The sequence below is a fragment of the Fusarium vanettenii genome (assembly GCF_000151355.1).
Source record: "Fusarium vanettenii 77-13-4 chromosome 3 genomic scaffold NECHAsca_2_chr3_3_0, whole genome shotgun sequence".
Lineage (NCBI taxonomy): Eukaryota > Fungi > Ascomycota > Sordariomycetes > Hypocreales > Nectriaceae > Fusarium > Fusarium vanettenii.
Window position 1 is genome coordinate 585,307 of NW_003315880.1, and position 27,504 is coordinate 612,810.

The 27,504-nt window shown below is 52.9% G+C and overlaps 12 protein-coding genes across 12 annotated transcripts; 6 read left to right on the forward strand and 6 right to left on the reverse strand.

Annotated features, from left to right (window-relative positions):
- Positions 1-241: 241 nt before the first annotated feature.
- Positions 242-2,233, reverse strand: NECHADRAFT_103661 (uncharacterized protein; the record flags this gene model as incomplete). Its single annotated transcript, XM_003052905.1, has 7 exons — positions 242-623; positions 677-1,098; positions 1,225-1,266; positions 1,369-1,476; positions 1,856-1,920; positions 2,060-2,091; positions 2,166-2,233. The coding sequence occupies 7 exons, from the start codon at positions 2,231-2,233 to the stop codon at positions 356-358; spliced, it is 1,005 nt and encodes a 334-aa protein (XP_003052951.1). The 3' UTR covers positions 242-355.
- Positions 2,234-2,431: 198 nt separating this feature from the next.
- Positions 2,432-4,645, forward strand: NECHADRAFT_36078 (uncharacterized protein; the record flags this gene model as incomplete). The annotated part of the gene is made up of 5 exons (XM_003052431.1): positions 2,432-2,468; positions 2,528-3,161; positions 3,211-3,786; positions 3,837-4,108; positions 4,155-4,645. 5 exons carry the CDS (start codon positions 2,432-2,434, stop codon positions 4,643-4,645), a joined length of 2,010 nt encoding a protein of 669 aa, XP_003052477.1.
- A 345-nt stretch (positions 4,646-4,990) lies between these two features.
- NECHADRAFT_77486 (uncharacterized protein) lies at positions 4,991-6,063 on the forward strand (the record flags this gene model as incomplete). The annotated part of the gene is made up of 2 exons (XM_003052432.1): positions 4,991-5,127; positions 5,187-6,063. The coding sequence occupies 2 exons, from the start codon at positions 4,991-4,993 to the stop codon at positions 6,061-6,063; spliced, it is 1,014 nt and encodes a 337-aa protein (XP_003052478.1).
- Positions 6,064-6,824: 761 nt separating this feature from the next.
- Positions 6,825-7,360, reverse strand: NECHADRAFT_77487 (uncharacterized protein; the record flags this gene model as incomplete). Its single annotated transcript, XM_003052906.1, has 2 exons — positions 6,825-7,241; positions 7,358-7,360. 2 exons carry the CDS (start codon positions 7,358-7,360, stop codon positions 6,825-6,827), a joined length of 420 nt encoding a protein of 139 aa, XP_003052952.1.
- Positions 7,361-8,001: 641 nt separating this feature from the next.
- Positions 8,002-10,091, forward strand: NECHADRAFT_77488 (uncharacterized protein; the record flags this gene model as incomplete). Its single annotated transcript, XM_003052433.1, has 3 exons — positions 8,002-8,218; positions 8,265-8,519; positions 8,566-10,091. The coding sequence occupies 3 exons, from the start codon at positions 8,002-8,004 to the stop codon at positions 10,089-10,091; spliced, it is 1,998 nt and encodes a 665-aa protein (XP_003052479.1).
- Positions 10,092-10,176: 85 nt separating this feature from the next.
- Positions 10,177-11,431, reverse strand: NECHADRAFT_58831 (60S ribosomal protein L13). Its single transcript, XM_003052907.1, has 5 exons — positions 11,368-11,431; positions 11,262-11,295; positions 11,151-11,197; positions 10,907-11,065; positions 10,177-10,806 (listed from the first exon to the last, which is right to left on the reverse strand). The coding sequence occupies exons 1-5, from the start codon at positions 11,368-11,370 to the stop codon at positions 10,411-10,413; spliced, it is 639 nt and encodes a 212-aa protein (XP_003052953.1). The 5' UTR covers positions 11,371-11,431; the 3' UTR covers positions 10,177-10,410.
- Positions 11,432-14,240: 2,809 nt separating this feature from the next.
- Positions 14,241-15,347, forward strand: NECHADRAFT_67073 (uncharacterized protein; the record flags this gene model as incomplete). The annotated part of the gene is made up of 3 exons (XM_003052434.1): positions 14,241-14,511; positions 14,571-14,891; positions 14,928-15,347. 3 exons carry the CDS (start codon positions 14,241-14,243, stop codon positions 15,167-15,169), a joined length of 834 nt encoding a protein of 277 aa, XP_003052480.1. The 3' UTR covers positions 15,170-15,347.
- A 677-nt stretch (positions 15,348-16,024) lies between these two features.
- Positions 16,025-17,016, reverse strand: NECHADRAFT_35425 (uncharacterized protein; the record flags this gene model as incomplete). The annotated part of the gene is made up of 2 exons (XM_003052908.1): positions 16,025-16,849; positions 16,915-17,016. The coding sequence occupies 2 exons, from the start codon at positions 17,014-17,016 to the stop codon at positions 16,025-16,027; spliced, it is 927 nt and encodes a 308-aa protein (XP_003052954.1).
- Positions 17,017-20,107: 3,091 nt separating this feature from the next.
- NECHADRAFT_77492 (uncharacterized protein) lies at positions 20,108-21,553 on the forward strand (the record flags this gene model as incomplete). The annotated part of the gene is made up of 3 exons (XM_003052435.1): positions 20,108-20,150; positions 20,446-21,225; positions 21,288-21,553. The coding sequence occupies 3 exons, from the start codon at positions 20,108-20,110 to the stop codon at positions 21,551-21,553; spliced, it is 1,089 nt and encodes a 362-aa protein (XP_003052481.1).
- A 494-nt stretch (positions 21,554-22,047) lies between these two features.
- Positions 22,048-22,525, reverse strand: NECHADRAFT_8744 (uncharacterized protein; the record flags this gene model as incomplete). Its single annotated transcript, XM_003052909.1, has 2 exons — positions 22,048-22,412; positions 22,465-22,525. Coding segments are annotated over 2 exons (426 nt in total), but the record flags the coding sequence as incomplete, so codon positions are not given.
- A 224-nt stretch (positions 22,526-22,749) lies between these two features.
- On the forward strand, positions 22,750-24,077 carry NECHADRAFT_103663 (uncharacterized protein). Its single transcript, XM_003052436.1, has 2 exons — positions 22,750-23,590; positions 23,644-24,077. Exons 1-2 carry the CDS (start codon positions 22,769-22,771, stop codon positions 23,971-23,973), a joined length of 1,152 nt encoding a protein of 383 aa, XP_003052482.1. The 5' UTR covers positions 22,750-22,768; the 3' UTR covers positions 23,974-24,077.
- A 116-nt stretch (positions 24,078-24,193) lies between these two features.
- On the reverse strand, positions 24,194-26,992 carry NECHADRAFT_58836 (uncharacterized protein). The gene has a single exon (XM_003052910.1). The coding sequence runs from the start codon at positions 26,948-26,950 to the stop codon at positions 24,299-24,301; it is 2,652 nt and encodes an 883-aa protein (XP_003052956.1). The 5' UTR covers positions 26,951-26,992; the 3' UTR covers positions 24,194-24,298.
- Between the last annotated feature and the right edge of the window lie 512 nt (positions 26,993-27,504).

Sequence of the window (27,504 nt, forward strand, 5' to 3'; positions counted from 1 at the left end):
TTGCAGGAGTTTTGGTCTTGCGGGTAGACATGAAGGTGTTTCATGATATGGGGATTGGGATTATTAGAGAGACATTGATAATCGTATCCAGGAATTAGGTTGAGCAGAATCGATATGCACATCTATAGACGGGAGGTAGTACATCCCCTCTCCTCAGTCATGCCCCCTGATGCGACAGTTTGCTCCATTCGCCAAATCCACATGTTTTGGTTTCATCCATACCGTGCATCATTGATATATCTTACAGTCGTCCAACGTTTTTTTACCCTGAACCAATCCTCGTTCTATACACATGAAAAGTACACAGGGAGTTATACACCTCCCCTACCCAATTAGTCATGAACGTGTCATTTCTTTAAACCAGTTTGTAGGGGAACACTGGCTCGGCGAGTCCCTTCTTGTACCAAAAGGTCCTCTTCTTCTTGGTGGTGACGTGCTCGACCCAGCGCTCCTCCATGTAGTGCTTTCGGAACCAGCGCAGGAAGACGGGGTCCCAGAGCTCAGAGGCGATTCCGAGATCCTTGCAGCATCGCATCAGGGCGTTGGACTTGCAACCCTCAATGGCGGCGGGGAGACCTTCGGCGGAGAAGTAGTTGTTGACACCCTGTGCTTGAGAGACGAAGCTGGCCGTGTGTTAGGTTTTGCTGTTATGAATAACGCATTGAGGGAGACTTACCGGCCGTTGACGATGAGTGCGTACTCGCGCGTCACGATATTAGTTCCCACAACCACATCTCCACGGTTCACCATACCCCATCCCATAGGTCCAAACGCCTCGTTCAACCGCCGTCTGTACTTGACTTCTGGCAGATAGACGATACCGTCAGGCTTAACCTCGACGTCGTCCGGGTTGATTGCCCGCGCGAGGACCCTGTTTTGTTCCGAAGTGACGGGCTTGGACCCAATTCCGAACCAGCTCTTCTCCCAGTCAACCTCATGGGGCGCATCCACGTGCCTGCCATCCCAAACACGAGGTGAGCCCAGAGGTTCCTGCTTCGGTGGTGTCGACTCGCTCAATGACTTTTCGGCCACGGGTGCAGGCTGGTATGGGTTGCTCGGACCGCTCGTAGTGCTTCCGGCCTTGGCGGGGGCGGCGATCTTGGAGGAAGAAGGCTTTGCTTTGGAGACGGGCTTCGCTTTGGCGTATGTAGGTGCCGGGACTGGCTTGGAGGCAGGCTTCGCAGCAGACTTTGCAGCGGGCTTTGCGATATCCTCTTGTTTCACCTGTGTGACGTCCTCATCGGGCTTCTGAAGGGTAACATCAGCCTTTGCACTCGAATTGTCGCTGCTCTCCGTCGTGGAGGGGACGGCGGTGGCAGAGGGTGCGGCAATCTTGGTCGCCTCGGTGGAATAGCGCATCAGAGGTACAATTGGGCGAGCCCGGGCAAAGGGCAGCCTCTGGGCCGCAAAGAGAGCCCGGCGAGGGACAAACATTGTAAATGTGATGGCGGGGGTGGGTGAGGCGAGGATATACACCTAAAAAAGTTGCTTGAGGGCGCTGATGATAATTTTGGTCAATGGCAGGGCCGTCGGGTGAATAGAAAGTCCGGGCACAGTGTGGAGACAGTGCGTGGGCTTGTCATGATGGCTTCATTCTTGAAGAGGTAGAGTGAAGATATAGGGTTGAGAAGCTCTAATGATACACTTTTGATACACTTCCGGAATAATCGGAAGCTCTTATCTTACAGTCCAGTATTTGTCTCTTAAGCATCCTTCATATCGGTGCGCTTGTCGTTGTCGTGAGCTTTCCAGCACCGTTTGAACTCCTCCATCTAGATGCCATCAGTATTCTTCATGAAACTAGAAAAGAGTCTCTAAAATGATAGGGAGGTAGTAGATGTGACATATAACTCACCTCTGAAGCGCACGCTCGCCAATCCTTCTTTTCAAAGTAGCAATCCGTCATCTTGGTGTTTTCCTCTATGTATCCGAGTCAGCAACCACCAAAATCTCCCTTGACCCCCAACAAGAAACCCCAACACGAGACCAGACAACCGCACACCCCAGAGAGTGAATCTTAAGTCTCTGCGTGAATTTCTTTTCTTTTGCAAAAACTCACCTGCGCATCCGGTGCTAAAGATCCGCTTGTCCCTGCATCAGCGGCAAAAAAAGGTCCTCGGCTTTAGCAGGAGATACTCTCGGGTGAAGACAGTGGGCAAACTCACCACTCATCGGGTTCATCGTCGTCTTCCTCCTCCGCCTTTTGCTGCGCTTGGCTCTCTTCCTTGGTCATCTTTCTTTGATCAAAAGATTAGGTGTATCTTTTCTTCTTGTTGTCGGTGTTGTTGTCAAGAACAAGTCAGGTGGTTCGAGGCGGAAAATTGACCGAGGCGAGAGATCCAACAAAAAAGTCAAGTGACAAAGAAAAAGAGACGAGCTCATCAAGAGAAACGTCAACACACCCCGGAAACGGAACAACACAGACCAAACAATGGCCCCGGCCAAGCTCAACGTGCTCGTCTATACAGGTTCGAATTGTCTTGCTCATCTCACTCCATTTCCCTCGTGCTGATTCAATTGCAAAAAGGCCTCGGCACAACTGTTGAGTCTGTCAAGCATTGCATATGGACTCTTCGTCGTCTTCTCGGACCCAATTATGCCGTTATTCCCATCACTGAGACTATTCTACTCAAGGAACCATGGGCGTCAACATGCGCTATGCTCGTATTTCCGGGTGGTGGTGACTTGGGCTACTGCCAGGCCCTGAACGGCGAGGGAAATCGCCGCATCAGCGACTTTGTCCGGAAGGGCGGCGCATACCTAGGTTTCTGCGCCGGAGGCTACTACGGAAGCCGGAGATGCGAATTTGAAGTTGGAAACAAACCTCTCGAGGTCATCGGCAGCAGGGAGCTTGGCTTCTTCCCTGGGACTTGTCGCGGAGGAGCCTTCAAAGGTTTCGAGTATCGAAGTGAAAGCGGAGCTAGGGTTGTGCAGCTCAAGGTATTCAAGGAAGCCTTTGAACAGGAAGTCGAATCTGAGATTGTCTCGTACTATAATGGTGGTGGCATTTTTGTTGATGCTGCTTCTATCAAGGAGAGAAAGGTCGAGGTTCTGGCTTCTTATGAAGAGGAGACAGATGTTGATGGCGGAGATGGCAAGGCGGCTGTTGTTCTCTGCACTGTTGGCAGTGGAAAAGCATTGCTTACTGGCCCTCACCCTGAGTAAGAACCGTGCCAGCTGCTGAGGGTTACATTCACTGACACTATCTAGATTCGCTGCCATCAACTTGCACCCTCATCCGACCATCCCAGGCTATGAAGAGCTGATCACCAGGCTAGCTGACGCTGACAAGCCTCGAGTCGAATTCCTCAAGGCATGCCTGACCAAGTTGGGTCTCGAGGTCAGCCAGCATGACTCTGGCATCCCATCTCTTTCACACCTCCACATCTCCTCCATCGACGAAATTGGAGTATCGGAGCTGCTAGCCGACTGGGCCGACATCATCGACAAAGAGGAAGGAGAAGAATGGATCCGAGCAGAGACGGACACATTCCACATTCAAAACGAGGATACAATCTGGAGTGTGGAGGGTCTGCAGCAGTCCCTAGCAGAGACCAATGGCTCCAGCATGTCTGAAAATGGCATAATCGACTACACAAAGGTCATCAAAAAGATCTTTCCCCACGAAAAGGGTCACCCGCATCCGAAGCTCACGCCTCAATTTAACCATGGCCTGTACTTTTCGGGGTTGAAGCGTTACAGACAGATTGAGCCCACGGCGCAAGACTGGGGTAACTTGCTCATGTATGGCGAGGTCTTGACGAGCACAAACACCATTCTCGAGAAGTAAGCCTTTATCCCCTGACCCCCTGTCTGCTTAATGCTAATCGTGCCAGAAACCCCAAGCTCATGTCCAAACTCCCAACTGGCTTCACAGTTTCAGCCACTACTCAGGTTGCCGGCCGAGGTCGTGGAAACAATGTCTGGATTGCACCCCCAGGGATGCTCATCTACTCCGTCGTAATCAATCATCCCGCTCACCTCGCTGTATCTCGCCCTGTGGTGTTTATCCAATACATTGCCGCCGTGGCCATGGTCGAAGCTGTCCAGTCGTACGATCGTGGTTATGAGAACATTCCCATCAAGCTCAAGTGGCCCAACGATCTTTGTAAGTCAAACTAGATCTGTTATAATATCGATACTAACACGGGTAGATGCTCTCGATCCCACAAAGTCGGCAGACAAGCCACACTACGTCAAAGTCGGTGGTATCCTGTCACAGTGCCTCTACTTTGACGGCGCCTACCAAATAATCCTTGGCATCGGTCTCAACACCACAAACCCTCGTCCGACAATCTCTATATCCGATCTCGTCCCGCCTGGCGCCCCTGAGCTACACCTCGAGACACTTCTCGCTCGCGTACTAACTCGCCTTGAAGCCGTCTACGCCCAGTTCCTCCGTGAAGGTTTCTCACGCGACCTCGAGGCTCGTTACTACCGTCACTGGCTACACACAGGCCAAGCCGTTACTCTCGAAGCTGAAGGTGGTGTAAAGGCTCGCATTTTAGGCATAACACGTGACTGGGGTATGTTGAGGGCTGAGGAAACGGATGCAAGTGGGAGGGCAACGGGCAAAATCTGGACCCTGCAAAGCGACGAGAATAGCTTTGACTACTGGAAGGGTCTAGTCAGGAGGAAGACATAGCACATGCGTTTTACCCAGACAAGGAGAATAAAAAATAGACACCCATCGTCTGGTCTTTTGGTAAACCATCGAGGTGTTACACCACACTTGCAAACCGTCGATAAATGTCTGCCAACGACCATGTGTCGACCATGGTTCGCAAATCATTCATGGCAAACGTGTATCTACTCTTGATAGTTAACTTGTTTTGCAATGAATCAGTCGGGCTTGACGTGTTTATATATTGAGCCTTTGTCCCTGGGAATCTCTCGACTCTTGGAATCTCGTCAAACCATACTTTCCATACTTTATTCAAGACAACACTTCTTCTTTACTACTCACTTGTCTAAGGTTACTTACTCTACCATGCTCTCATATTGGCACTCTAATATGTGGTTTCTTTACTTTCTCCTTTGGCAAGTACTGTCAGTTGGCTGCTTGTCTAGAGATACCTCCACAGCCACTGAGATTGTTCTGTTTCCGTTTCCTGAAGGTTCCCCCATGTAAGTTTACTCAAAGACACACGATAGCTCTACATTTACTAATTCATACTTTGCAACAGCGATGTTCATAGTTCGACTGCCAGCGTAGAGTCCGACGCCCCTTGGTCTGAGAGTCCCTTTACGAAAGTATGGAACGATGACCAAGAAGGGGATGAGGAGTCTACGACTGGCAACTTCTTTGGCATCATTTCAACGATCAGTCTGGCTCCGCAGACTTCGTTGGAGGATGCTTGGTCTTCGGAGACGGTGACCCATGAGGACGAGACGGGCTTTTCTACGGTAACGTTGGTGGATGAGGATTCGACGACACTGTCGGAGACCGAAACCGCCAACGAGACAAATGCCAAGACGACGTTCGAGATACCGACGCTGGAATTACCATCGGTATCTAGTTCGTCGACTGGTTCAAGCCACTCGTTCACGACAATTCCGCGGGCCACTACAACCGCGGAGGAGTCGCCAACCCCAGAGACTACGACAGCTGTTCCTGGGACTGCTCCTGGTCTCTCCGCAGGCCAGATAATCGGCATCGTCACAGGTACCATAGCCTCTCTGGTGGTTGTCATAGTGGTCATCCTCCTCTTCCTGCTGTACCGCCGTCGCAAACACCAAGCAGCCTCCCGTCGGCCAACAATCCGCCTAGTCGGTGGACCGGACCCTGATCCTACGGAACGGGGTTCGCAAATTTATCTGCCAGTGATGCAGCGGCAGGTCGTGGATAGCAGAGATCTGTTGGCCGGAGGTGTTCGGAGAAGTGGGTCCCCGTCTCGGCGCTCCGACCGGACTGTCTCGGAGCTGTCACCCAGCGAGGCGGCAGAAGGCAGGGACACGATCGATGGGATAGTTGATGGGTATACTTCCAGTGTTTACAGTCAGCAGAGTGAACGAGGAGAGTCTCGGGGAGGTGCTAGGAGTTATGCAGATTTCAGTCATTGACGTTGTTTGTCTTTTCACATTGTTTAATGCCGTGGTGAACTTTTGTTGCGCAATTTGAAATCATACCTTCCATTTCCCTTACCAAAAATCACGAGAGAATACCTATCCATTTTTGACTTTAGTTTGCAATTCTATTGTTTTCTTACTCTCGTAGATGGGGGCGTCATTCTTTACCCTGTGAACCCTTCTTCTGCGAGTGTTTGAGTTCAGCTACCCTGCGTTTGACCCTCCATGAGGCTTTAGAAGCACGCATATTCACTAGTAGAGGTACGCTGAACAAGTCGTTTGACTTTCATGACTCTCCGTTGGCTGTAAAACACAAGTCACAAGTACCTTTAGTGAATCAGAGTTGTTGAGTTTTCAGGGACAACAAACGGCTGGGTATCATGCTCAGGAACACCAACGCCGAACAATCTCCTTCTACCCTCAATCGATATCGTACAATTGTATTATCACATAACATAGGTCGTCTGTCTTTTTTTTTCTTCGTCTAAGAACCAAACCCCCAGCGGCCATGATATCCCAAAAAAACGCCGTGCCATGCCGCAGTCGAGTGAAGATGTACATGTATACACGGAGAAAAACCCCGTCCCCTCTCCCACAATATTGAGCTCCGAAAACCCTCCCTCTCGCCAAGAACTCCTCGTGGTGAAGGCCTGAGACGCTTGTGTGGTGGTGTCGTGCTCCCCTGGCCAAATCATACAGTGTTGCCTCTCAACCAGTATCATGACTGGTCAGAGACTTCTCCCTCATGCTTTCGTTTACCGGTCCTTGTAAACCTTGGGCTTCCAGCCCTCTTTGACTTCGGCCTCTTGCTCCATCTTCTCTCTTACGGGACCAACTTCACGCTCAAAGCGCTCTTTTGCCCGCACAATCTTGCTCTGGAGGTAGAAGCTACCACCCTTCTGGGGATCGTTGGCGTCAAACAGTCGCTTGTAACGCTCGAGCACCTCCTCGATATTGGCCTGGCCGCCGGCGGGGGGCTTGACGTTGAGGATCTTGCAGGCCTCATCGAGGGTCATGCCCGACGAGAGCGAGGCGCCGCCAGTGCTGTTGCCCGCCTTGACCTGGGCACGCTGGTAGGCTGATGCGGCAGAGGCCTGCTTGTAGGCGGCCACGAAGGAGCGGCCGAGGATTCGGGAGCCTGTGAGGAAGGCTGTGATGACGAACTTGTGCGCCTGAGGGAAAAGTGTTAGTAAATTCGTGTAGAGACCACCGGGCCAGAGAGCGGCAATTCGGGAAGAGGTAGAGGGGCGAGGTTCAAGTATCGGCTTTCGGCTCAAGGTGCGCATACCATTGTGAGGATTAATCAAAGAGATTAGAACTCGGTCAATTTCGAGAAATCGCTAGAAAGCGACGTAGAGAATTGTACCCTCGTTTGCGACGGGGAAGAAGAGGGATCGTGGGGGATGAGATGGGGCGGCTGCTTCTCTTACTTGGAGACCCGGTCTTCGACTTTTTCCCCGGGAGTAAAAGAGAATTGACGGGTCATTCCGAGGTCGGAATTTTGCACCCTCCGACCGACCGGCGCCTCCGATTCAGCCGATGTTCAGCCGTGCGGGAGGCATGAGAATTGTTCACCGCGATTCACCGAGCTTCACCGAGATCTCCGCTTAGCGGTTGTCAGAGGTGGAGGGGATGTTGGCTGATGAAGATTGTTGGGTTCACGGATACGAGCATCAGAAGACGCAAGTGTCTCTTTTTCATTCAATTAAATTCAGAACAAAGACTTCCAGGGTAGAAACTGTGGTTAAGGACTTTTGCACAATTGCCTTGCCTCTTCCTTGACCTTCCTTGAAAGACGGTCTAGGACTTTCACCTCGGCCCTAGCACGGTAAAGCTGCCTTCTCCCAAGTATAACAACCCTTCGATTGCAAACCAAGAAGACAGGACTAATTTTAAAGCCTAGGGTCTGCTCTCCATTGCTCATTCATCATCATGGCCATGAGCCCCGAGGAAGTCATCGCTCTCCTGCAACGGGAGGGCAGCGGACTGTCCCCAGATACTTACGACGAGACTAAGGAGCCTGCGGATGCCCGCCCCAAGAGGATTCAGTTGTTATCTAGTGTACTAGAAACATGCCAGCAAGCATCCAAGCAGCCAGAGCCAGATCTTGAGGCCGTTGCCAAGGCTCTGGGTGATGGAAGCCGAGATGGTACGCCAACGCTTAGACGAAGAAGATTGTCCACTAACATGATTAGTGGCCTGGAGAATCCCATATGGCGAGTCTGGGATACTCGAATTCTTCCTCGACATCATCGCCTCTAGCGAACAACAGAAGCATGGTGTCAAGGTCCATGCTCTGCGCATCATTGGCAACTCTTGTGCGGACACCGACGAGAACCGTGCCCGAGTTGTCGAGGGAAAGTATGTCGTCTCTATCATCAACCACCTACAAGACGAGAACCTAGTCCCGTACCTGATTCCCGTTCTCTACAACGTCCTTGTTGACTATGGTAAGCGGCCTCCTCAACGCTTTGGATACAATGCTCACATTCCTAGAACCCGCTCAGCTTCTAGCCTCGCAATCACGACTCAGCAGCCACCTTATTTCCCTCCTCAAATCCCCCAGTATCTCCAAGTTTAGCGCCATCATAACCTACTTCTGCAAGATCCTCGCCCTCCTGGTAACCCAAGACGGCGAGCCTGCTATCGCAGACCCCGACACAGTTGAAGTCCTCCTCAAGCTCTCTGCCAGCCCCCCCTTCAACGATGACTTGGAGGACTTTATGGGTCTTGTCTCTACCGCAGCGAGCTACCTTGCCAACGAGACCTTCCAGGAACACCTCCTCAAGGAACAGCGGATGAACACATTCATGACTGCTTTTGAGTTGGCGCTCACCCAGTTCGACGGGCAGGTAGAAGAGCAGGGACTAGACAAGGAGCTGAGCCAGTTGTGTGTTTCGTTGCTTACAACGCTGGCTGATCTGACAGCTGCCGATGCCTTCCCTCAATACTATCCCCTCGACAGCTCTGTCCCTCAGAAGCTCCTCAGCTGGCTCAAGGGGACAAACCCAAGTCTCCAGTCGGCAGGTTGTCTTGCTTTGGGAAACCTCTCTCGTTCCGATGATACATCTTTGGCTCTTGTTCAGACCCACCAGGCTCATCGTCCCCTCATCGATGTTCTCTCTGATGCTTCCGTCAAGGACGCTCAGCACCTCCACTCGGCGCTCTCATTTCTCAAGAATCTCGCCATCCCGGCCCAGAACAAACCCCTGCTCGGCGATGCCCTGGAGCCGGCAAGTGTCCCACGGATACTGACCATCGACACTCTTCCTCAGGTTCAGTTTTCTGCCATCTCGCTGGTTCGCATGCTTCTCGTCAACTGCGCCCCTAACGTCCGCCGAATTTGTGAGCCTCGAGCTGGAGAGTCGTCGAATCAGCACACGAGTCTTCATGATATACTCTTGGTGTTTGACCGAAGTGATACCGAGCCAACGAAACTTGAAGCTGCCCGTAGCGTCGCTGCTATTTGCCGCGTGCTCCATACGACACCTGCTCTCGAGGCACTTCCCGCATGGAAGACAGAGGAGGGCTCCGCCGACACCAGTGAAACCCAGGCAAGGAGTCTGTTTTACGCCAAGCATGACTTGTCCAAGGCGCTTGCTTTCCTCATCACTCAGGAGAAATGGCCCATCCTCAGATCTGAGGCATGGTTCGTCTTTGCCCTCATCTCCAGAACCAAGGAGGGCGCCAAGGTTGTTAGCAGCGTCCTCTCTGTTCCTGGAGCGACAGATGCTCTCAGCTATGCAGTCACAGGCAAAGCGGCCACAGACAACGAGCAGAAGGCTATTGAAGAGGCCGAGTCTGATGCTCCTCTGGTTGTCCCTGAAGGACTAGGCCTTCAACCTCAGCAAGTCGACCCTAAGCAAAAGGCTAATATGACCAAGGTGGATAGAGAGAATTGCTTGGTGCTGTGCACCGAAGTTATTAAGAATGGGCAAGACATTGAGTCAACGCAGCAGGGCTTGTTGCAGGACTTGGTTCGACAGGGCACACAGCTACTCACACCCGAGACAGAAGAGTAAAACATCATGTCAGTAACCATAGTCAGGGATAGTGTTAGACAAAATAAGATAGAGTCACCAATGAACATGGAGCAGGGCAATGTGGAACCGATAAGGATAACTTTTGACAAAGCAGACACCTGTGCACACGCGATGCATCCATTGACCAACTGATTACAGAACAAAGCCGGTGATCATGCAGTAAATTTCTTGAGCTGGGCCTAGAGAATCCTCCCTCCAAACCCGGCCAAGCCTTTCATCAGAGCCTCGAACCGACGTTGCCCCTCCCTTAGAGACGCAAAGAGCAAAACCCTCAAACACCAGTTCCCTTTTTGCAAGTTTATTTCTTGGCCGTCTCGGCCTCGGCAGCATCCCGCACACGCTTCTGTCGGGCACCCTCGTAACGGGCGTTGCTTCGGGCGACACGGAGAGTTCGGTAGGCACCCTCCTTGAGAGCGGCGGGGATCTCGCTCTTGCTGATCTCCTTGAAGGCGATGTCGGTGGGGGCAATAGGGAGGACAGCGGAGATGGTGGAAGCCTTCTCGATCTGGGAGACGTCGGTCTTGGTGTCACCCTTCTTGGGGGCGTTGGACCGGCGGGGGAGGAGGATCAGGCGCTCCTGGTAGGCCTTGAGGCGGGCGACGTTGGCGGCCAGGGACTCCTCAGAGAGGTTCTGTCGGCGGGAGTCGACGGAGATGCCGATGGTGGGAGCAAAGGCCTTGGGGATACCAGCCTCCTGTGAGGGTGTTAGATTGTGCGCCAAATTTTCGCATACCCTCCTCGTCGGCGATTTTTTGTGGAATTTCGCATCGACTCAGAAAGTGGCAGAATCATACCTTGAGCTCAGCCAGGGTGAAACCGCGGCCGGCACGGACACGGCGGTTGTACTTGATGGTAGGGCATCGCACAACGGGTCGGAGCTTGTCGACGGGTCGGGGAGCAAGGGCAGCAGCCTTGGCCTGGCGGGCAGTGCGTCTCCGCGACTTCTTGCCGGGCTATACCACACAAGTCAATATTTCAAGCTCATGATGGAAATTTTTCGAGACGGCATCGTCTTCTCTCGTCGGGTTATCGCCATACCTGGTCGAAGTGGGTTCGAACCCGGCGCTGCCAATCCTTGCGGAAATCTGTATGAGGGGTCAGTCGCTGGAGTCCTTGATCTCGTCGGTTTTCATCGTCGGTGGTGCTCACGGTTGTTGATAAGCTTCTGGTTGTGCTTGATCGCCTGTGGGAAATCAAGTCAGTGAATGCCTTTGACGGCGATGATGAGCATCGCATTGGGTGCGCCAGTCCATACCATTGTGCCTGCTTGCGATCAAACGTGCTCCGATTGTCGATGGTCGGTCGGGTCGTGAGGCGTGGGAAATTCGGAGAGTTGAGGCTTGTCAAATTCCAAGAAGGGTTTTCGTGCCCTACACGTGCTACGCAGTGGTGGGGTTAGGCGAGAGGTGGAAATGGATCGTGTGGGTCACGTGTTGTGCGCTGGGGCACGACCATAAATTCATGATTTCACTCATGAGCGGAATATTGTTGCAGCGGCTCCGGTCAAACTCCTGCCTGACTTTTCCGTGTGAAGGGATTGGGAACCAGTACAGGCACGGCCGGCCGTGTCAATAAGGTCACGTGATATATATCACGGCCGGCCGTGTAAACAAGATCCGTTATGTCAGCCCACTGTGCAGCTTACAGCGGTCTTCAACAGTAGCTTACAGCGGTCTTCAAAGGCAGCTTGCAATGGCTCCCAAAGGCAGCTTGCAACAGCCTGTAACAACGGCTTGCAACAGCCTGCGATAGCAGCTAGCAATTGGCTTACAGAGGTAGCTTACAGAGGCAGCTTATCTCGCCCTCGCGTGGCATAGTGGTTAGGTTGCTGTGGCTAAGTGTGGCTTGGGTGGCTAGACTATAAACTAGCCTTCTGATTGGCTATTGATAATACTGCGCCGTGGGCTGATATAATGGATCTTGTTTACACGGCCGGCCGTGATATATATCACGTGACCTTATTGACACGGCCGGCCGTGCCTGTACTGGTTCCCGAAGGGATTGGGGCCATGATGAATAGGTAGGTAAGAAGGAGACTTCGATGATGAGAGTGCGATGAAGATAAAGAAGTATTTCACGATCCTCACTTGATCAAACCAAGACTGAGCTACGTTTTTGTCCTTGACGATACAGCAGCTGATTGGAAAGTGTATCCTCACGGAATCTCTCACTCCAATGACTTACATGCTCCCTTGTCAAACAAACCACGGGCAGATAAGACGTCAGCTTTGGGCATGCTTGGGGAAGGAAGGGAATGTTTGCCTACTTTCACGGCTGCCGACACCGTGTGCTGTTGCCATCACTGACGGAGCCATCACTGTGACCACTCATGACAACAAACGTGCAGTCACATTTCCCTCTCAATGTTCATAGCGAGAGGGAGGCAGTATCATGTACCATTGCCCAAAAGTCGTCAACAAATTGACAGATGCTGGGCTTTCGAGACTTTCTGCGCGAGAACAAACCTACAATGGCGAATGGCGCGTAGCTTTGTAATGGCTCGTGGACAGAACGAACGCAGTCCTAACCCCAAGAGGTTATTGGCGAAGCCGTAACTGACAAACTTGCTCTCCAGTACAACCAAAATGTTGTCTTTGTCAAGAACGCTTCATCTGTGCATGTTTGGCCTGTGGCATGTGATGGCATCCATCCAAGTCTGTCCGTCAATCGAGTTGCAAAAGCATGCATGCGGAAGGAGAGACTCCTGTTGATCTCGCTTGCCTGGAAGATGGAGCAACAAGGTTCGCTGGAGATGTGATTGATGACACAGATCGCATGCCGTCATCCCAATAATGCACAGGTTATGTCGATAAGCCAGGCACCAATGCAGTACCAAGGACATCTACAGGTTCGAGTTCAAGGTTATTGATGCAGCTCAAAGACAGTTAATCGCGGAGGATGAGGGCGTAGGTCGTCCACATCAAATGGACCTGCACCCTCACGTTGACAATCAAGAGACCACAAATCCAGATTGTAACTGTAACCGAACTGAATCACAGTTGATTGATGACGCATGTACAGTTTATGCAGCATAATTCTTGCCTTGAAGGTTTGCATTCACAGCCTGAAGCTTCCTCAAGACCTTGAACCCACTCTGGAAATTACCTGGCCCATGCACCTGCTCCCCAGCCCCAGGCAGCAGCCCTTCTGCCTAAACCCTCAGGCGCCAACCCCAAGCTCCCTCGCCTATAAAGTCTTGGTCTCCCTCCCGCCATTTGCTTGTTTTTCTCTTTCTTCTTCATACTTACCTTATTCCGATTAACCCCGCTCAAGAATGGGGGGAATCAGTGTGGAGGGCCTGCATTGCACATCGCGGAGTCGCTCCACGCTCCATTGTCCTTCGGGGCCATGGGGGGTGTAATTTTTGATTTATCACATCTTTTCATTGTGTGCGTCGCTTTACGTGACGGCATGAAGAAGAGTACACCCAGTGACGCCGAATGAATGAACTAACCATCACGTTTGAGTGAGCAGCAGTTGGGCGATGAAGATTTGTTGTTGATCTGTAGATTCATTGATAATGGAAGTAAATCTCGTATTGACGCTGTCCCAGTGGTGATTACTGCCAATCGATCTTTCACCGGATGGCGTTGCATTGCAGTATCGAGGCACGGCCAATCTCCGTACAGCACCAGCTAGCCAACACCATCAGCTCTCCTGCGCAATGCCCTCCTTGCATATCATATATTTCATCTATCCCATCAACTCTGCTCATCGTGTGTCTGTGTGTCTGCAGAAATCCAACCCCTGCTTAATATTCCCATCCATCCTCGATAGTGCTGCAAATGAAGCCATCCCGCATCAAAGCAAACATCAACACCAACACACCATCGTAGTAAATACATTCCCGGTAGTCATGAACCTCAAAATCTCCCCAATTCCTTCAAGTCAAGCTTCAATCGCCGACCATCCTCACCTCCTCTCACCCGAAGCTACTCCGCACCAATCACAGACCCGCAATTCATGTCCCACGCACCTCGCCCGAAAAATCTCATGACACCACTTCCATCCATCCCGAACCGCCTCAGGAACCCCACGAAGACGACGAAACGTCAATTCAAATCGCCCAACCCACCGACACTCCTCCTCCCCATCAATTGCCGTTGTCCAGCAACAATGGCCTCCAGGATGGGCCCCAGGAGCGTCAAGGACGCAACCCGCTTCACGTCCACCATCCCCCACGCAACTTCAAAGACGGCCACCGGCGGGTCCGCTGTTGCGCCCAAGGTGCCGCGCATCCCAGGCGAGACTCCCGAGCAGCGCGTGAGGAGATTGCGGCAGGCGCACCTCGCTGCGCAAAAGGCGCAGATCAGCAAGACGGACAAGTTCATCGACGCCTCCCGGAGGTTCCTCGATGTTGCGCACCGGTGGACCGTCGGAGGCATCGTGATATTCACAGGTATGTCCTCGACACCTGTATAAAGCTTCAAGACTGTCGCTGACAGAAGATTGTACTAGCCGTCGCCGGTGTCGTCTCCATCTACTCCGTATGGGACATGCTCCGATACAACCGCGCCCGCCGCGCCGAATGGGTCGAGGCCCAGAAGCAACTTGAAGCCGACGAGCTTGCCAGCGCCCGTCTAGCCTACCTCAAGGGTGAGGCCACAGAGGAGCAGATTCTCCTTGTCGAAGAGGCCAACCGTGAGGCCGAGGCCAAGGGCGAGAAGCTACCACCCCTGCTGGCCGCCCCCTCGCACCGCACACACTTTGAGGAGAATATCAAGCCTGCTCTCGAGGGCAGCAAGAAGGAGGAGGAGACCGCAAAGACGGGGGGCAAGGGTGTCTTGGGCCTCTTTTCCAGCAAGCTTAGCCGAGAGGAGGAGGGCGAGCAGGTGGGTTCGTCACAGGAGCGCCTGGGCTATGAGAGCCTGAGCGAGGAGGACGATGCCACAGGTGTGCGAGACAGCGATCTGGTGCGCTCAATCGAAGCCAAGGCACAGCAAGCCTGGGAGAAGGAGAAGGAGAACCAAAGGACGGGTGGCAGCCTGGACCAGCTAGGCCTCGAGACGGCGGGAGGCCAATCCTCTCAGAAGAAGTCCTGGTGGAAGTTCTGGTGAACTGCAGCAAGAGAATTGGAAAGACCAAAAGACAAGGTAAGGGACCAGAGGGATGGTGTACGTCACACGGTCACAAAAAAGAAGAGTGTATCATATCGTGTAGATTGGCAGTGCATTAGACGGCGTCGGGGACCATCTTGTATGTACCATTACGGGGAAACAAGCCCTACTTTACCATATCTATTCAAAATACCAAGCGAATGAAAGAGTAAACACATTTTTCTAGTGATTATTTATCATGTTGTGAGCTCGTCAACAGCTCTAATATTATGTTTTGTATTGACGCTATGCGGTACTGGTATTTCCATCTATACCTCACGATCTACCAGATCGTATTAGTGAATCCTGTCCCCTGTTTCCGTGTTGACGACTAAAAATGTCGACTGAGTAAACGCTGCCTGCAAATAACCGCTTGTTCCGGACCGTAACTCCAAAGCCGCATACAAAGAAAAGTTGAGAAAGACCGTGTGTCCATATGTCCGTATCCATAGCCCATCTATACCAAGTCCATAAGAATAATGTCCTTCCGAAAACCCATGAAACGCCTTTACACACTCTGCTGGGCAGGGTCGTGTCTCCTCAAAATAGGACCCCCTTTGTTGCATGCATCATATCCCTAATAAAACAATTTCCCTTGCCCAGTATTTTCTGTAGCTCTTGCTTGTAGGCGGTAATGCAAGGAGTGCTGGCCTTTGGTGCTTCTTTTTCCAGAGTCGTGCCCATCATCGACTGGGTTTCCGAGTTAGCCACAGACTGACCAAGTCGTCGCCGTGCTGCTCGCTGGTCCAAGGGCGCCACATGATCGTTCCACAGTGACGGATTCTCCTTGGGGTCCACGATAATCCTCTGATCCCCCTAGCCAATGATAATGTGGTTGAAGTGACCAGGAACCTTGAGACGGCACTTTTCGCAGTCTGATCGGTATCCTATGCTGAAACTCTTCTTCATGCCGGGTTGCCACGTCCAATTATTAATTGTGTGTCGGTTGCGGATGTGATTCCTCCGAGGTGAAGGAGTTGTGGGATCGCCCTCGGCATCACCTGACTGAGCTGAAGGAGCCTCAACGTCCATCATCGCATTAGGGTGCTCCATCTCGTGGCAAGGTGAAGAGTCGATAGGCAGGTTGGGGTGCTCCATGTCCGGCGTGGGGTTGCCCTGGGCGCTGATGTCAAATTCCATGACGGTGGGTGTGATGGGTTGGCCACCCATAGAGTCGTCGCACTCTGAAATGGGGGAGGGAAGGCGTCGGTTGTTCTGGACGGCTTGCCAACCCGAAGCCATGGTACGAGGGACGCACTGATCATCGGTGAAATCTGTCGGCTGATGACCGAGATTCACAACACCGTTCATGGTGGTCACAGTCGGGCCAGGTCCTGCCCACTCGCACTGCTGGCCTCTAACCTGCGCAGCAAAGCTGGGTTGAATTGGAGTCGGCATACGGCCGTTGGTGTTGTCAGACTCGGGGCCGAATTGACCTTGCTGCTGGAGAGAGGCTTGCATCAAAGCCATGTCGGCGTATGATTGAGGCTGTGGCATTCCCGTTGACGAAGACCACTGCGAGAAATTGTGTTGCGAGTAGTGCTCGTCGGAGTCGGAGCTTTGGGGTGTGATGGCTGACGAGGGGAGCCATTGCTGCGAGGCTCGGGGCGAAGTGCGAAGAGGGAGACACTGGACTCGTTTCTGCACAATTGTCAGTACTCAAACCTCAAAAGCATGCTGGACAGCATCAAATGGAACAAACTCACGTTTCGGTGCTCGCCAAAACTTGTCGAGCCATTGCCATTGGCGAGTTCCTCCTCCTCACGGGCCCGTTTCCGCTGGTCGATTCCAGATTCAACGGCAAACATGCTGGGCGAGTCTTGACGGTGTTTGCTGTAAAAAGAGCCTGTCCAACCGAAAAAGACTGGAGAAAAAACCGAGCAGGCGGATCAAGTGATGTCGACACTCTGTCGGACCCTGCGTGTTAATGCAGGTGGAGCAGGCGAGGGAGGGAAAGGTCCCTTGGGAAGCCGTATCGCGGGGGTATCCGACGCAAGGCGATGTAGTAACGTGATGATGCTCAAGTCGAGTACGAGATGGCTTTAGCGAGAGATTATGTATGCGGAAATGGTCTTTCAAAGAGTGGGAAAAAGTGAAGGGGTTGGGCTGAGCTGAAGAGAGCTGAGCTGGCGTAAGAGAGTCGTTAGAGTTGAGTTCACGAGGAAGGTGGCGGCCCGTGGTCGGCGAAGGAACCTGGAAGGCACGGGTGGTGGACACAGGCTGTGAGGGGGAAAGAACCTGGAACGCAGGCAGGCAGCCGGCGGGCGGAGGCGTATGGGCGGAGGCTGGGCTGGGGCGGAGTGCCGGCTTTGACCTTTTTTTTTTTTTCTGCTTTGCAGACGGGCGGAAAAGATGAGGACGATAGAGATGAGAAGGAGATTAATAAGAGAATGAGTGAGGCAAGAGAAAGGAGCGAGTGAAGAGGGTTCTCTGAAATGTCTTGCAAGTTGCAGAGGGTCGGTTGTTGGTATCTTCAGCCACTTTTGTAGATCGGCTGGGGAGTGTAAACAATAGGTAGCGCAAAAAAGGAGGACGATGAACAAGAACCGACGAATTAAGTATTAAAAAAAAAGAACGAGAGTGACAACCGTGAATACTGTGAATAGCCTAGTAAAGACTTGCAAGAAACTAAATAGACGATGAATTACAATGGTTCACTGTTGAATGGAATATGAGAAAAAAGGGGGCCGTTTGCTTGGAGTGTGGTGTGTGTGTGTGTGGATGGAAGAATCACGACGACATGGTAGAGAGTTTGTATGGAGCCCAGCCATAGCGCGTCTCGTCTCGCACCAGACGATCCGATTCCGTTTGTTTGTTCATGCTAGGGCCCTCGAGGCAAGGAAGGCAAGGCAAGTCGTGGGGTCGCCGAGAACCCGAGCGTTTGCCCTTCCAAGGGCATGGATCTGGATGTAGGTAATCATGCTCTGCCTCCTTGTTAGGTCATGGGTTATCCAGGGTCTGTCATGCCTATCATCCATCACGAGAATCGGCGGGCTCAGTGGACAGCCCCGGGGCACACGGACCATGAGATCCGGACCGTGGCCAAGAGTGCGCTAGAGAGCTCGCTCAGACACGACGCGGTTCACCATGTTTGAAAGGAGTTGAGAGTTGTCAATCTTCTTGACTGATCTTGTGCATTGGGTTTCAGTTCTGTTTTGCTTGGTTGGCTGTAGTTTCAGTAGAGCTTGAGTTCATCTGAGACGTCACAAACGACACGGCATTGGGGTTAGTGTCTTAGACAAGGGAGGGCCCTTTTGGATTCCCTCGGTTGTTCCACAGTTAGATATAGGGTAGTGTCATCCGGACAAGAGTTGGTGACGAAACTCTGCTTTGGAGGAGTAAAGAAAAACGATTGCCACCATCTGGGCTTGTGGTGCAAGACTAATGGCATTGGGTAGTCTCTAGGAGCTTTCGTTAGGCGAGTTGCAGGGTCCGTGATGCTCAACAACCCCCTTTTGTTGGTGACACCACATTCCTGGTGCCACGAAGGGATCCTCAAGATCTGAGCGCAATGAGATTTTACGAGCAGCCACGATACCGCGTCGCCATGGCATAATATCATTCTGCATACCGACGTCACGGAGACGTTTACCCCTCTGCCATCTTGCAGATGTGACTCCTATCAGCGGAAAACGAGGGAAGAGAGGATAGCAATTTGCCCAGACTTGGACCTGTTCACGTTTGTTTCTGGGAGGCGTCAATTGGTGTGATGCTCGGAAAATAGCACTAAAGCTTCCAGTCCCAACTAGTGCCTTAGGGAGGGACCCTGAACCTCCAAACAGAGACATGGACCCGTTCATGAGCGTCTCCGCAAGCCCGAGCCGCTATTCTTTCAACTAAAAGGCAAAGGGATAGAAAGCACACACTCACATGAGAAGAGGAGGTTGAACATTGGGCCACCAATATCTCTACATGTGTGCCTCGTTGGTTGGCCACGACTTGATGATTTACTCTCGTCTCCTTTCCCCGTCCCATCTCATCTACACACCTTGTCCCCCAGCCGGTATCGCCGTGAAGCCTGAATGGGCAAACCTAGATGTCCCATGCAACACTCCAACATGCGGCCACTCATCCACAACTGAACTGCGGAGGGTTGCACCCTGAGGTGAGAGGTCAACTAGACGGCGGTCAAAAAAAGATCACCCGTTCCTTGCATTCATCCCGACTACGAAGCTCCGATTCGGGGAGAGGCTGGAATGCCGTTGAAGAGAAGAAGGATGAGAGAAGCCCAAACGAAGTACTAGAGTCAGCCTCCATTCTCGTCAACTCTACCATTTTTTTTCCCTCTCTCTCTTTACCTCTTTCACCTTCACCCTCACATGAATCTCCACGGCCTTGAGCTCTTCTCACGGACACACACCGGAGCCAATTGAGCTTGGACCATTGGCAATTGCAAATTTCTAGAACCCTGACGTAGTGACCAAGGTAGCTTGCATGTAACTCCCTGGGCCTGGACCCGTGCAGAGTAACCACAGTCATCCAGAAAAGGCCCCTGTAGTGACCCCTCGGTGGGGAACCCTCCGAAGGTGCTCCGGTCGCTTGGCCCGTATGTTCGCTTTCAGGCTTTTTGAGTCACAAAAATTGAATGTTACTTGGGCAGCTTCCCTTCTCTTCTCGAATCTTGACCTGTGATCACTCCTCTTGCAAGCTCATCTTTTCATCATCGACTCCTTGAAATCTCAAGCCTCGTGGCGCCCTTGCCGAAGGTTTCTTCAAAAACACAGAATTTAACTAACGCCTCTTTCGTGATCGTCTTTCGCCCTCGCCGGAGCTGACACTAAAATATTAACTTGAACTACCGCTTCCCCCACCTTCCACCGATCCAATGTAAACCAAACCCCTCCAAAAAAATATCCAGATTTTTTTATTCTTTGAAGAGAATAACAATAACAGCTCACAATGCCTTCAGCCGAGATGCCGATCGCTGCCGACGATACCAGAGGTTAGTTTTTGGGTTTCTTGCGCTTGCTGTTTCCCTTATTGCTTGGTGGTTGGGTTCGGAGGAGGAGCCATGATGACTCGACAAACTTCTTTGCGGGACGCGGTCGAACGGACATGCTTCTTCAGAGAAATTTGCACGAGGATGTTACAGCTTGATGAGCTTTCCTGGGACTATGCTTGCAATGCGCCGCTTCTATTATGCTGTGCTGCTCGCATAAGCCCTCTGTCTTCTCCCCATGACTTTGCGCAACCTCGTCTTGTCCAACACAGAACCCATTCACTAACTTCAACCCCAGTCCTCGGACAGGATCCTTTGATCCCTCCTGCTCTCCTCACCTCCGAGATCCCTCTCACCGAGGCCGCTACCAACACAGTCGTCAAGGGCCGTAACGATGCCGCCGACATCATCCTTGGCACCAGCGACAGACTTCTCGTCGTCGTAGGCCCCTGCTCCATCCACGACCCTGCCGCCGCCCACGAGTACGCTGCTAAGCTCAAGGAGCTCTCGGACAAGCTCTCGGACGACCTCTGCATCGTTATGCGTGCCTACCTCGAGAAGCCCCGGACAACTGTTGGCTGGAAGGGTCTGATCAACGACCCTGATATCGACAACTCTTTCAAGATCAACAAGGGTCTCCGGGTTTCGCGACAGCTCTTTGTCGACCTCACCAGCCGAGGAATGCCAATTGCTTCCGAAATGCTCGATACCATCTCTCCCCAGTTCCTTGCCGACTGTATCTCTGTCGGTGCCATCGGTGCCCGAACCACCGAGTCCCAGCTTCACCGTGAGCTGGCCTCTGGCCTGTCTTTCCCCGTCGGCTTCAAGAACGGCACAGACGGTGGCCTCGGCGTTGCCATTGACGCCATTGGCGCTGCCGCTGCCCAGCATCACTTCATGGGTGTCACCAAGCAGGGTCTGGCCGCCATTACCCGCACCAAGGGTAACGAGCACTGCTTCGTTATCCTGCGAGGCGGTACCAAGGGCCCTAACTTTGACAAGGAGAACGTCCAGGCTGCCAAGAAGACCCTGCAGGACAAGAAGCAGAAGTTGGCTATCATGGTTGACTGCTCCCACGGTATGTGCTCCTATGTACTCCCCTAATGTAGTCTTGACTCTTAATACTGACTTCGATACTAGGCAACTCTCAGAAGAACCACAAGAACCAGCCCAAGGTTGCCAAGGTTGTCGGCGACCAGCTCCGTGAGGGTGAGAAGGCCATTGTTGGTGTCATGATCGAGTCCAACATTGGCGAGGGTAACCAAAAGGTCCCCGCCGAGGGCCCTGGCGCCCTTGAGCGCGGTGTCAGTATCACTGATGCCTGCATCAACTGGGAGGACACCGTCACTGTCCTCGAGGATCTCGCTGACGCTGTCCGCACTCGCCGCTCAGTCAACAGCGCCTAAGTGTGCGGTCGTATCAATGTAGTGTTTAAAAAGGGATCGGTGTTATCGTTTCGAAAGTTTCAAGCTAGAAAAGGGATCTAGTCGAGTTGTGAGGGGCCGGGCTTTGGGAGTTTATTGACTTGGACTCACGTGGATACGTCGAGAGTGGAAAAAAAAGAGTCGGCGCATCTAGGTTTGCATTCAAAAATTGTCACGATGGATGCCTTTTGGACATATATGCATGCTTTGCATGGATACGAAAAACACACAGCGTCCAGGAAAAGCGCCTGTGTAGTCTGTATTGAAAGTTGACACACTTGGAGCCAAAATGATAGTCATGATACCCTCCCAGATCAAAACTCCAAACTCCGTTCTATATCCTCGTGTTGGGCGAAATCAAGCCATTATCGCAGTCAGAGCCAGCCACCGCATAAACAACTCTTGTGACCTCATCGAAAATTCCCTGGCATCGGGGCGTAGCTCTGCCTTCCTAGTCCAGGGCCCTCGCGCCACGAAACAACCTTCTTGAATGCAGCCCAGCCCAGCAAGCCGACAGTACCGATGATGAACCCCCACACAATGATCTTGTCCTTGTTGCTGTCACGCTGGAAGCATAGTGTCGTGACGTCCTCCTCTGTAGCGCCCTTGCAAAAGCTGATGCCCTGCTTGAGACAGAAAGCCTTTGTGCACTCGGAACACGACTTGGACTTGGAGCGCGGCTCCAGCGCGGAGGCGGAACGGATATCGTTTGCGGGGGTAAAGTCGCCGTAATCGAGGACTGCGGAGCGACGCAGCTGGGAGGGGGATCGTTCGCCCTTGGGACCGAGGGGAATGATGGTGCTGTTCTTGAAGCATGTGCATTTGCAAAAGGTCGGCGCGGCTGCGACTCGTTAGATACGATTGTTGGGGACTTGCGTCAGGGGTGAACTTACATGCTGCCGCTAGCGAAATGAAGGCTCCCAGTAGGAGTATGATGAATGATATGCGCGCCATGTTGGAAGAGTTTCAAGTGTCGGATCGAAGTTCCCTTGATAGATCCTCATGTGGTGGAAGGTCGCACGTCACTCACTTGAGGCTATCGACAAGCCCGCGACAAAGTGGGTCACCTGTCAGCCTCGTCTCATCCCATTGGCTAATGCGACCACACCGGAAAAAGTTCCCTTTGGACCATGTACCACCATCTTTTCGACCTCATCCTCGAAAGGAACCCATCACAACCACGCCTTACCACTCACAATGCCTCGAATACCGCGGGTGCGGGGTCTATCGTCCCTGCAATCGGCCGTAGCGCCATCGACATCCCTCAATCGCATCCCCTTCTCCGCCCGCGCCGCCGCCCTCTCGACGTCTTCCCCCGCCCGCATCGGCAAGAACACGGAATGGGTCCGTGGTAAGCTCTGGAAGGGTGAGGCCCCCGGGCCTGAGGATCCCTACACACAGCGTCCAGAGCCCGTGGACGAGTCGAACCTGCCGGAGGAGGCGTTGGATATGAAGCCGCGGCGTGACCGGCGCCCTCGAGCCCTCCGGGAAGCTCGTATTGCCCTACCACCCAAACGCACAGAGGCTGTGACAGAGGAGGAGCTTCAGTCTGTTGACCCGTCTTACACACCGGCTACTACTATTGAAGGTCTGGAGGAGATTGAGCCGCTCAAGACGTGGTGGGAGCAGCCTGGTCACTGGGATGAGGGGAGCGATTTCCGCGGCTTCGGCAGCGCCGACAAGGTGCAGGACAAGGCCGTGCTGGAGGTGTACCTGCGCCAGGCCGTCGTTGAAGCCCTTTCGCTGCAGGAGGCGGGTCTGCTTGAGGGATTGGTAGCCAAGAAGTGGCGTCCCAGCGACAGGAGCGAGCTCGACCAGACACTGGCCCTGGACCTCCAAGTCCAGGATGGAAAGGCTACGCTCAAGGGGGATGTTTCGGCTGTCACTGGACGGTTGATGAGTGAAGCTGAGCAGCCTGAGGAGGTGGTCAAGATTTCTGTCGAGGAGGCTCAGGAGATTGTCAAGGCATGGGATGCTTCATGGAAGACAGTCACTCTCAACGACCACCTCAAGTTTGCCGTACGATATCCCCCCCACTTACACCCACTGCCACATGCTAACAACCATCTCAGATCCGCAAGCGTCTCTACCAACTCACCGGCCGCCTCATCTCTGACGTCAAGCTCGGCGCCGCCCGCACCCCTCACCACTTCCTCGCCCTGACCGTCAACAACACCAAGCGCGGCAAGAAGCTGGCCGAGATCCTCGAGGCCCGGACCGACCTCCCCTCGCTGCCCAACGTCAAGGTGCACAGCAAGAGGATCGGCCCCATTGACCGAGAGATCGCCGTAGGCCGATGGAAGGTCATTGAGGAGGAGCTGCGGAAGCGTGATCTGCCCGTTACTGGTACAGCTGGGTTGGGCAAGAATATGGAGCGTGACTGGCTCACTGGCAAGGCTTGAAGAGATGAGATGTGAACAGAAAAATATATGGGGACGAGGTTGTATGACCGTGTATACTTGTACATGTATAACAGACACATTAAGAAATGCCTTGTTTGACCAACAGTTTCACTTGAGAGTATGTAACGAAGCTTATCGAGACGTCTTGTAAGCCGTCAATCTCTCCTACCCTTGTATGGATATACTACAGAATCAACAGGGTCAACCGAGAGCTAATAGTACAAACGACAGGTTACTATGTTGACGGTTTGATTGTGACTACCTATATCTAGTGGTGTCGTATGTTTAGCATCTTGTCCTTTCTATAGGTTCATGTGCTTCTAGTTTACAGGTACTTGTTCTCACGGAGCCACTCCTTGACATCCTCTCTATCCCGTGCAAGCCAGTTTTGCTTGGCCTTGATGGCATCCAGGCTCTGCGCCAGCTCAAGGTCGAAGCCTTTGGTGCCCTTCTCCTCAAAGAAACTCTTCACATCAGCAGTCTGCTTCTCCTGAGTAAAGGAGCTGGTGGAGATGGATACGAGATCGCCCAGGAGCGACATGCCAGGCGGCAGACGCTTAGTGATGACCTCCCAGTTCTCCTTGACCCATCCCCAGAGTGCGATGACTCCCTCCTTGTGTGCGCGGAGGGCGCTGAGAGGCATGTACAGGTCCTGAGTCTTGACCTGATCGCTGAGCGTATACTCCAGTGTACGCTTGATTAGAGCAGGGTCCTGGGCGAAACCGAGGGACCTAAGCGCGGTGTTTCGCTCGCTGCTTTGCTTGGCCGTCTCGTATTCCTTGACTACGGCATTGTACTCAGCCTCATCACCGTAAGACAGCACAACAGCAAAGACGCTGGGCCGCAGGTTAGGCTGGAGAGCATCCCGGTCTCCCTTGATGAACTTGTCAAACAGCTCAAATGCTGCCTTCTTGGTGGGCTCGTCTTCCACCATGGCGGCCTTTCCAAACATGAGACCCTTCAAGCGCTGGGTCATGTGGTCGTCGGTATCGGTGATGTCCCAACCAACCTCATTGGCCTTCTTGCTGACCAGATCTCTCTGGAAAGCCTTGAGGGCCTTGGTGACCTCTTCATCCTCAAAGCTCCAGGCGTCTCGGAGGGATCCGATGCGGAGTGTAATCTCATCCCAGACAATAAACTCATTCTCAGAGTCAAAGCCTTGGAGGAGAGCCAACAAGCCAGATGTCTTTTGGTAGCCAGCGGCAGCAAGGGCACCAGCATCGGCAATCATGCCGGCTCTGTCCTCAACACCCAAAAGGCCTGCCTTAGCGTTCTGGCCAAGCTTCTGAAGCCGACTAGTGGTGTAAGAAGTGCGGTAGATACCGGAATGAGCCGAATTGACCTTGTAAAAGTCAAAGTCGGGCACCTTGAAGTCAGCCTCTCTCGTGTTGAGTGCAAGATCTTCTTGGAGGCCTTCCTTGGTCAGGAGGTTGAGGAAGACGGGGTATAGAACCTCATCCTCCTCTGGCTTGACGTCGGCCGTTCTAAGGAAACGATTCTGCTTGACGTGGATGGTGCCATTGGACTCGTCTTCGGTGACCGCAACAACGGGGAAGCCAACCTTCTTGGTCCAGATATCGGCCACACGCTCGACATCCTTGCCGCTGGCTTCGCTGAGGGCAGCCCAGAGATCAGTAGTCTCTGTGTTCCCGTAGGCGTGCTTGTTCAGGTAGCGTCGGACACCCTCAAGGAAGACATCCTCGCCAAGGTACTTGGAAATCATGCGCAGAACGCATGAACCCTTCTCGTATGAGATGGCATCAAAGATTTGGTTGATCTCGTCTGCGCGCTTGACAGGCACCTCGATGGGATGCGAGCTGCGCAGCGAGTCAAGACCAAGGGCAGAGCGCAGGTCCTCGATAACGTAGCCCTCCCAGATTCTCCACTCGGGGTAGAAGGCATTGGAAGAGTACCATGACATCCATGTTGCGAAACCCTCCTTTAGCCACAGACCATCCCAGAAGTCCATGGTAACCAGGTTGCCGAACCACTGATGGGCCAGCTCGTGCTGCACAACTTCGGCCACGCGCTTCTTGGTCGTGGCGCTGCTGGTCTTTTCGTCCAAAAGAAGATCGACAACTCTGTAAGTGATGAGGCCCCAGTTCTCCATGGCACCAGCGGCGAAATCGGGAACCGCCACCATGTCCATCTTGGGGAGGGGATATTCACTGCCAAACTGCTTCTCGTAAAACTCGAGTGTCCGCGCAGCAAGTTCAGCAGAGAAGACAGCATGATCGACATTCTGGTCAGGCGTGCACCAAACTCGGATTGGGACTCGGAAGTTGTTGGTCTCGTAGTACTTGAGATCACCAATGACGAAAGCCAGGAGGTAGGTAGACATGATGGGAGTCTTGTTGTAGGTGATGGCCTTGCGCTTTTTGCCCGTAATCGTAGAATCGATCTCTTTCTCGGAAGCAACATCCATGTTACCAAGGCAGACCAGATCGTGGTCAGCGATCAGGGTGACGGTGAATGTAGCCTTGAGAGCCGGCTCATCAAGACAAGGGAATGCGCGGCGCGCATCGGTGGCCTCCATCTGAGTTGTGGCAATGTACTTGGTATTTCCCTGCTCATCCTTGTAGGACGAGCGATAGAAGCCAGCCATATCATCGTTGAGAGTACCGGTGAAGCGTTGAGTCAATCTCGCCTTCTGTCCTGCAGGAATCGTCTTGTCGAAAGTTATGGTCGTGGTCTGGGTATCCTTGTTGTAGTCGAGGGTGGGGGAGGACGTGACAGTGGCGCCGTTGGCTTCGACGGTGGTCTCATGAAGGTCGAGCTCTACAGTGTTGAGAGCAATAGAGGTAGAGTCTTCAACAACGTCAAAATTGATAACAACGGTACCCTCATACTTGAAGGTCTCGAAGTTGGGCTCGAGGGTTAGATCGTAATGCAGTGGCTTGACGTTCTTGGGGAGGACCTCGCGACCACGACGAATGTCGAGGCTAGCGCTGGCGACGTCAGATCCATTGCGATACATGGCTCGGCGGTAAGAGCAGTGACGCTGCTGCTGGCGAGGGAGAGAAGAGAAGGGTGAAGGTGGGGTGAAGCCAAGGGAGGCGCAAGCAGATCGAGAAAGAACAGTACGGGGAGCGGAAGCTGAAGTCAAGCTCGAGAAAAAGGAACGAGATTGTTCTCGAGTATGGCAAGCAATAGGTGGTTTGGAGAGAAGGGAAGAATAAGCTGAGGCTGATGGGTGAGATGAAGCTCCAGAGCTGATGCGGGGGAGGGGTCGTTGCAGATGGAAGTGACGGATCATCGGCGGGTCGGCGTTGCTGGGTCCGACGGAAGGCGTGACTGAGCCACGAGCCAATGCCAATTCTGGCAGGCGCAGAGTCGCCCGAAGGCTTGAATATATAGATGGCGTCTTCATAGTTTAGTCATTGGCGATGCGTAGACCAAGGGCCATGGTGATCCGCCTCGCAATGGCACTGACGACGTGTGTTGCCGTCTTGGTCTTGTTCTTGGGAGCACAAACAGGGTCCAACATTTTTTTGTCGCGCTGGAAGAGCAGGGCGAGGATGGTGTGGAACA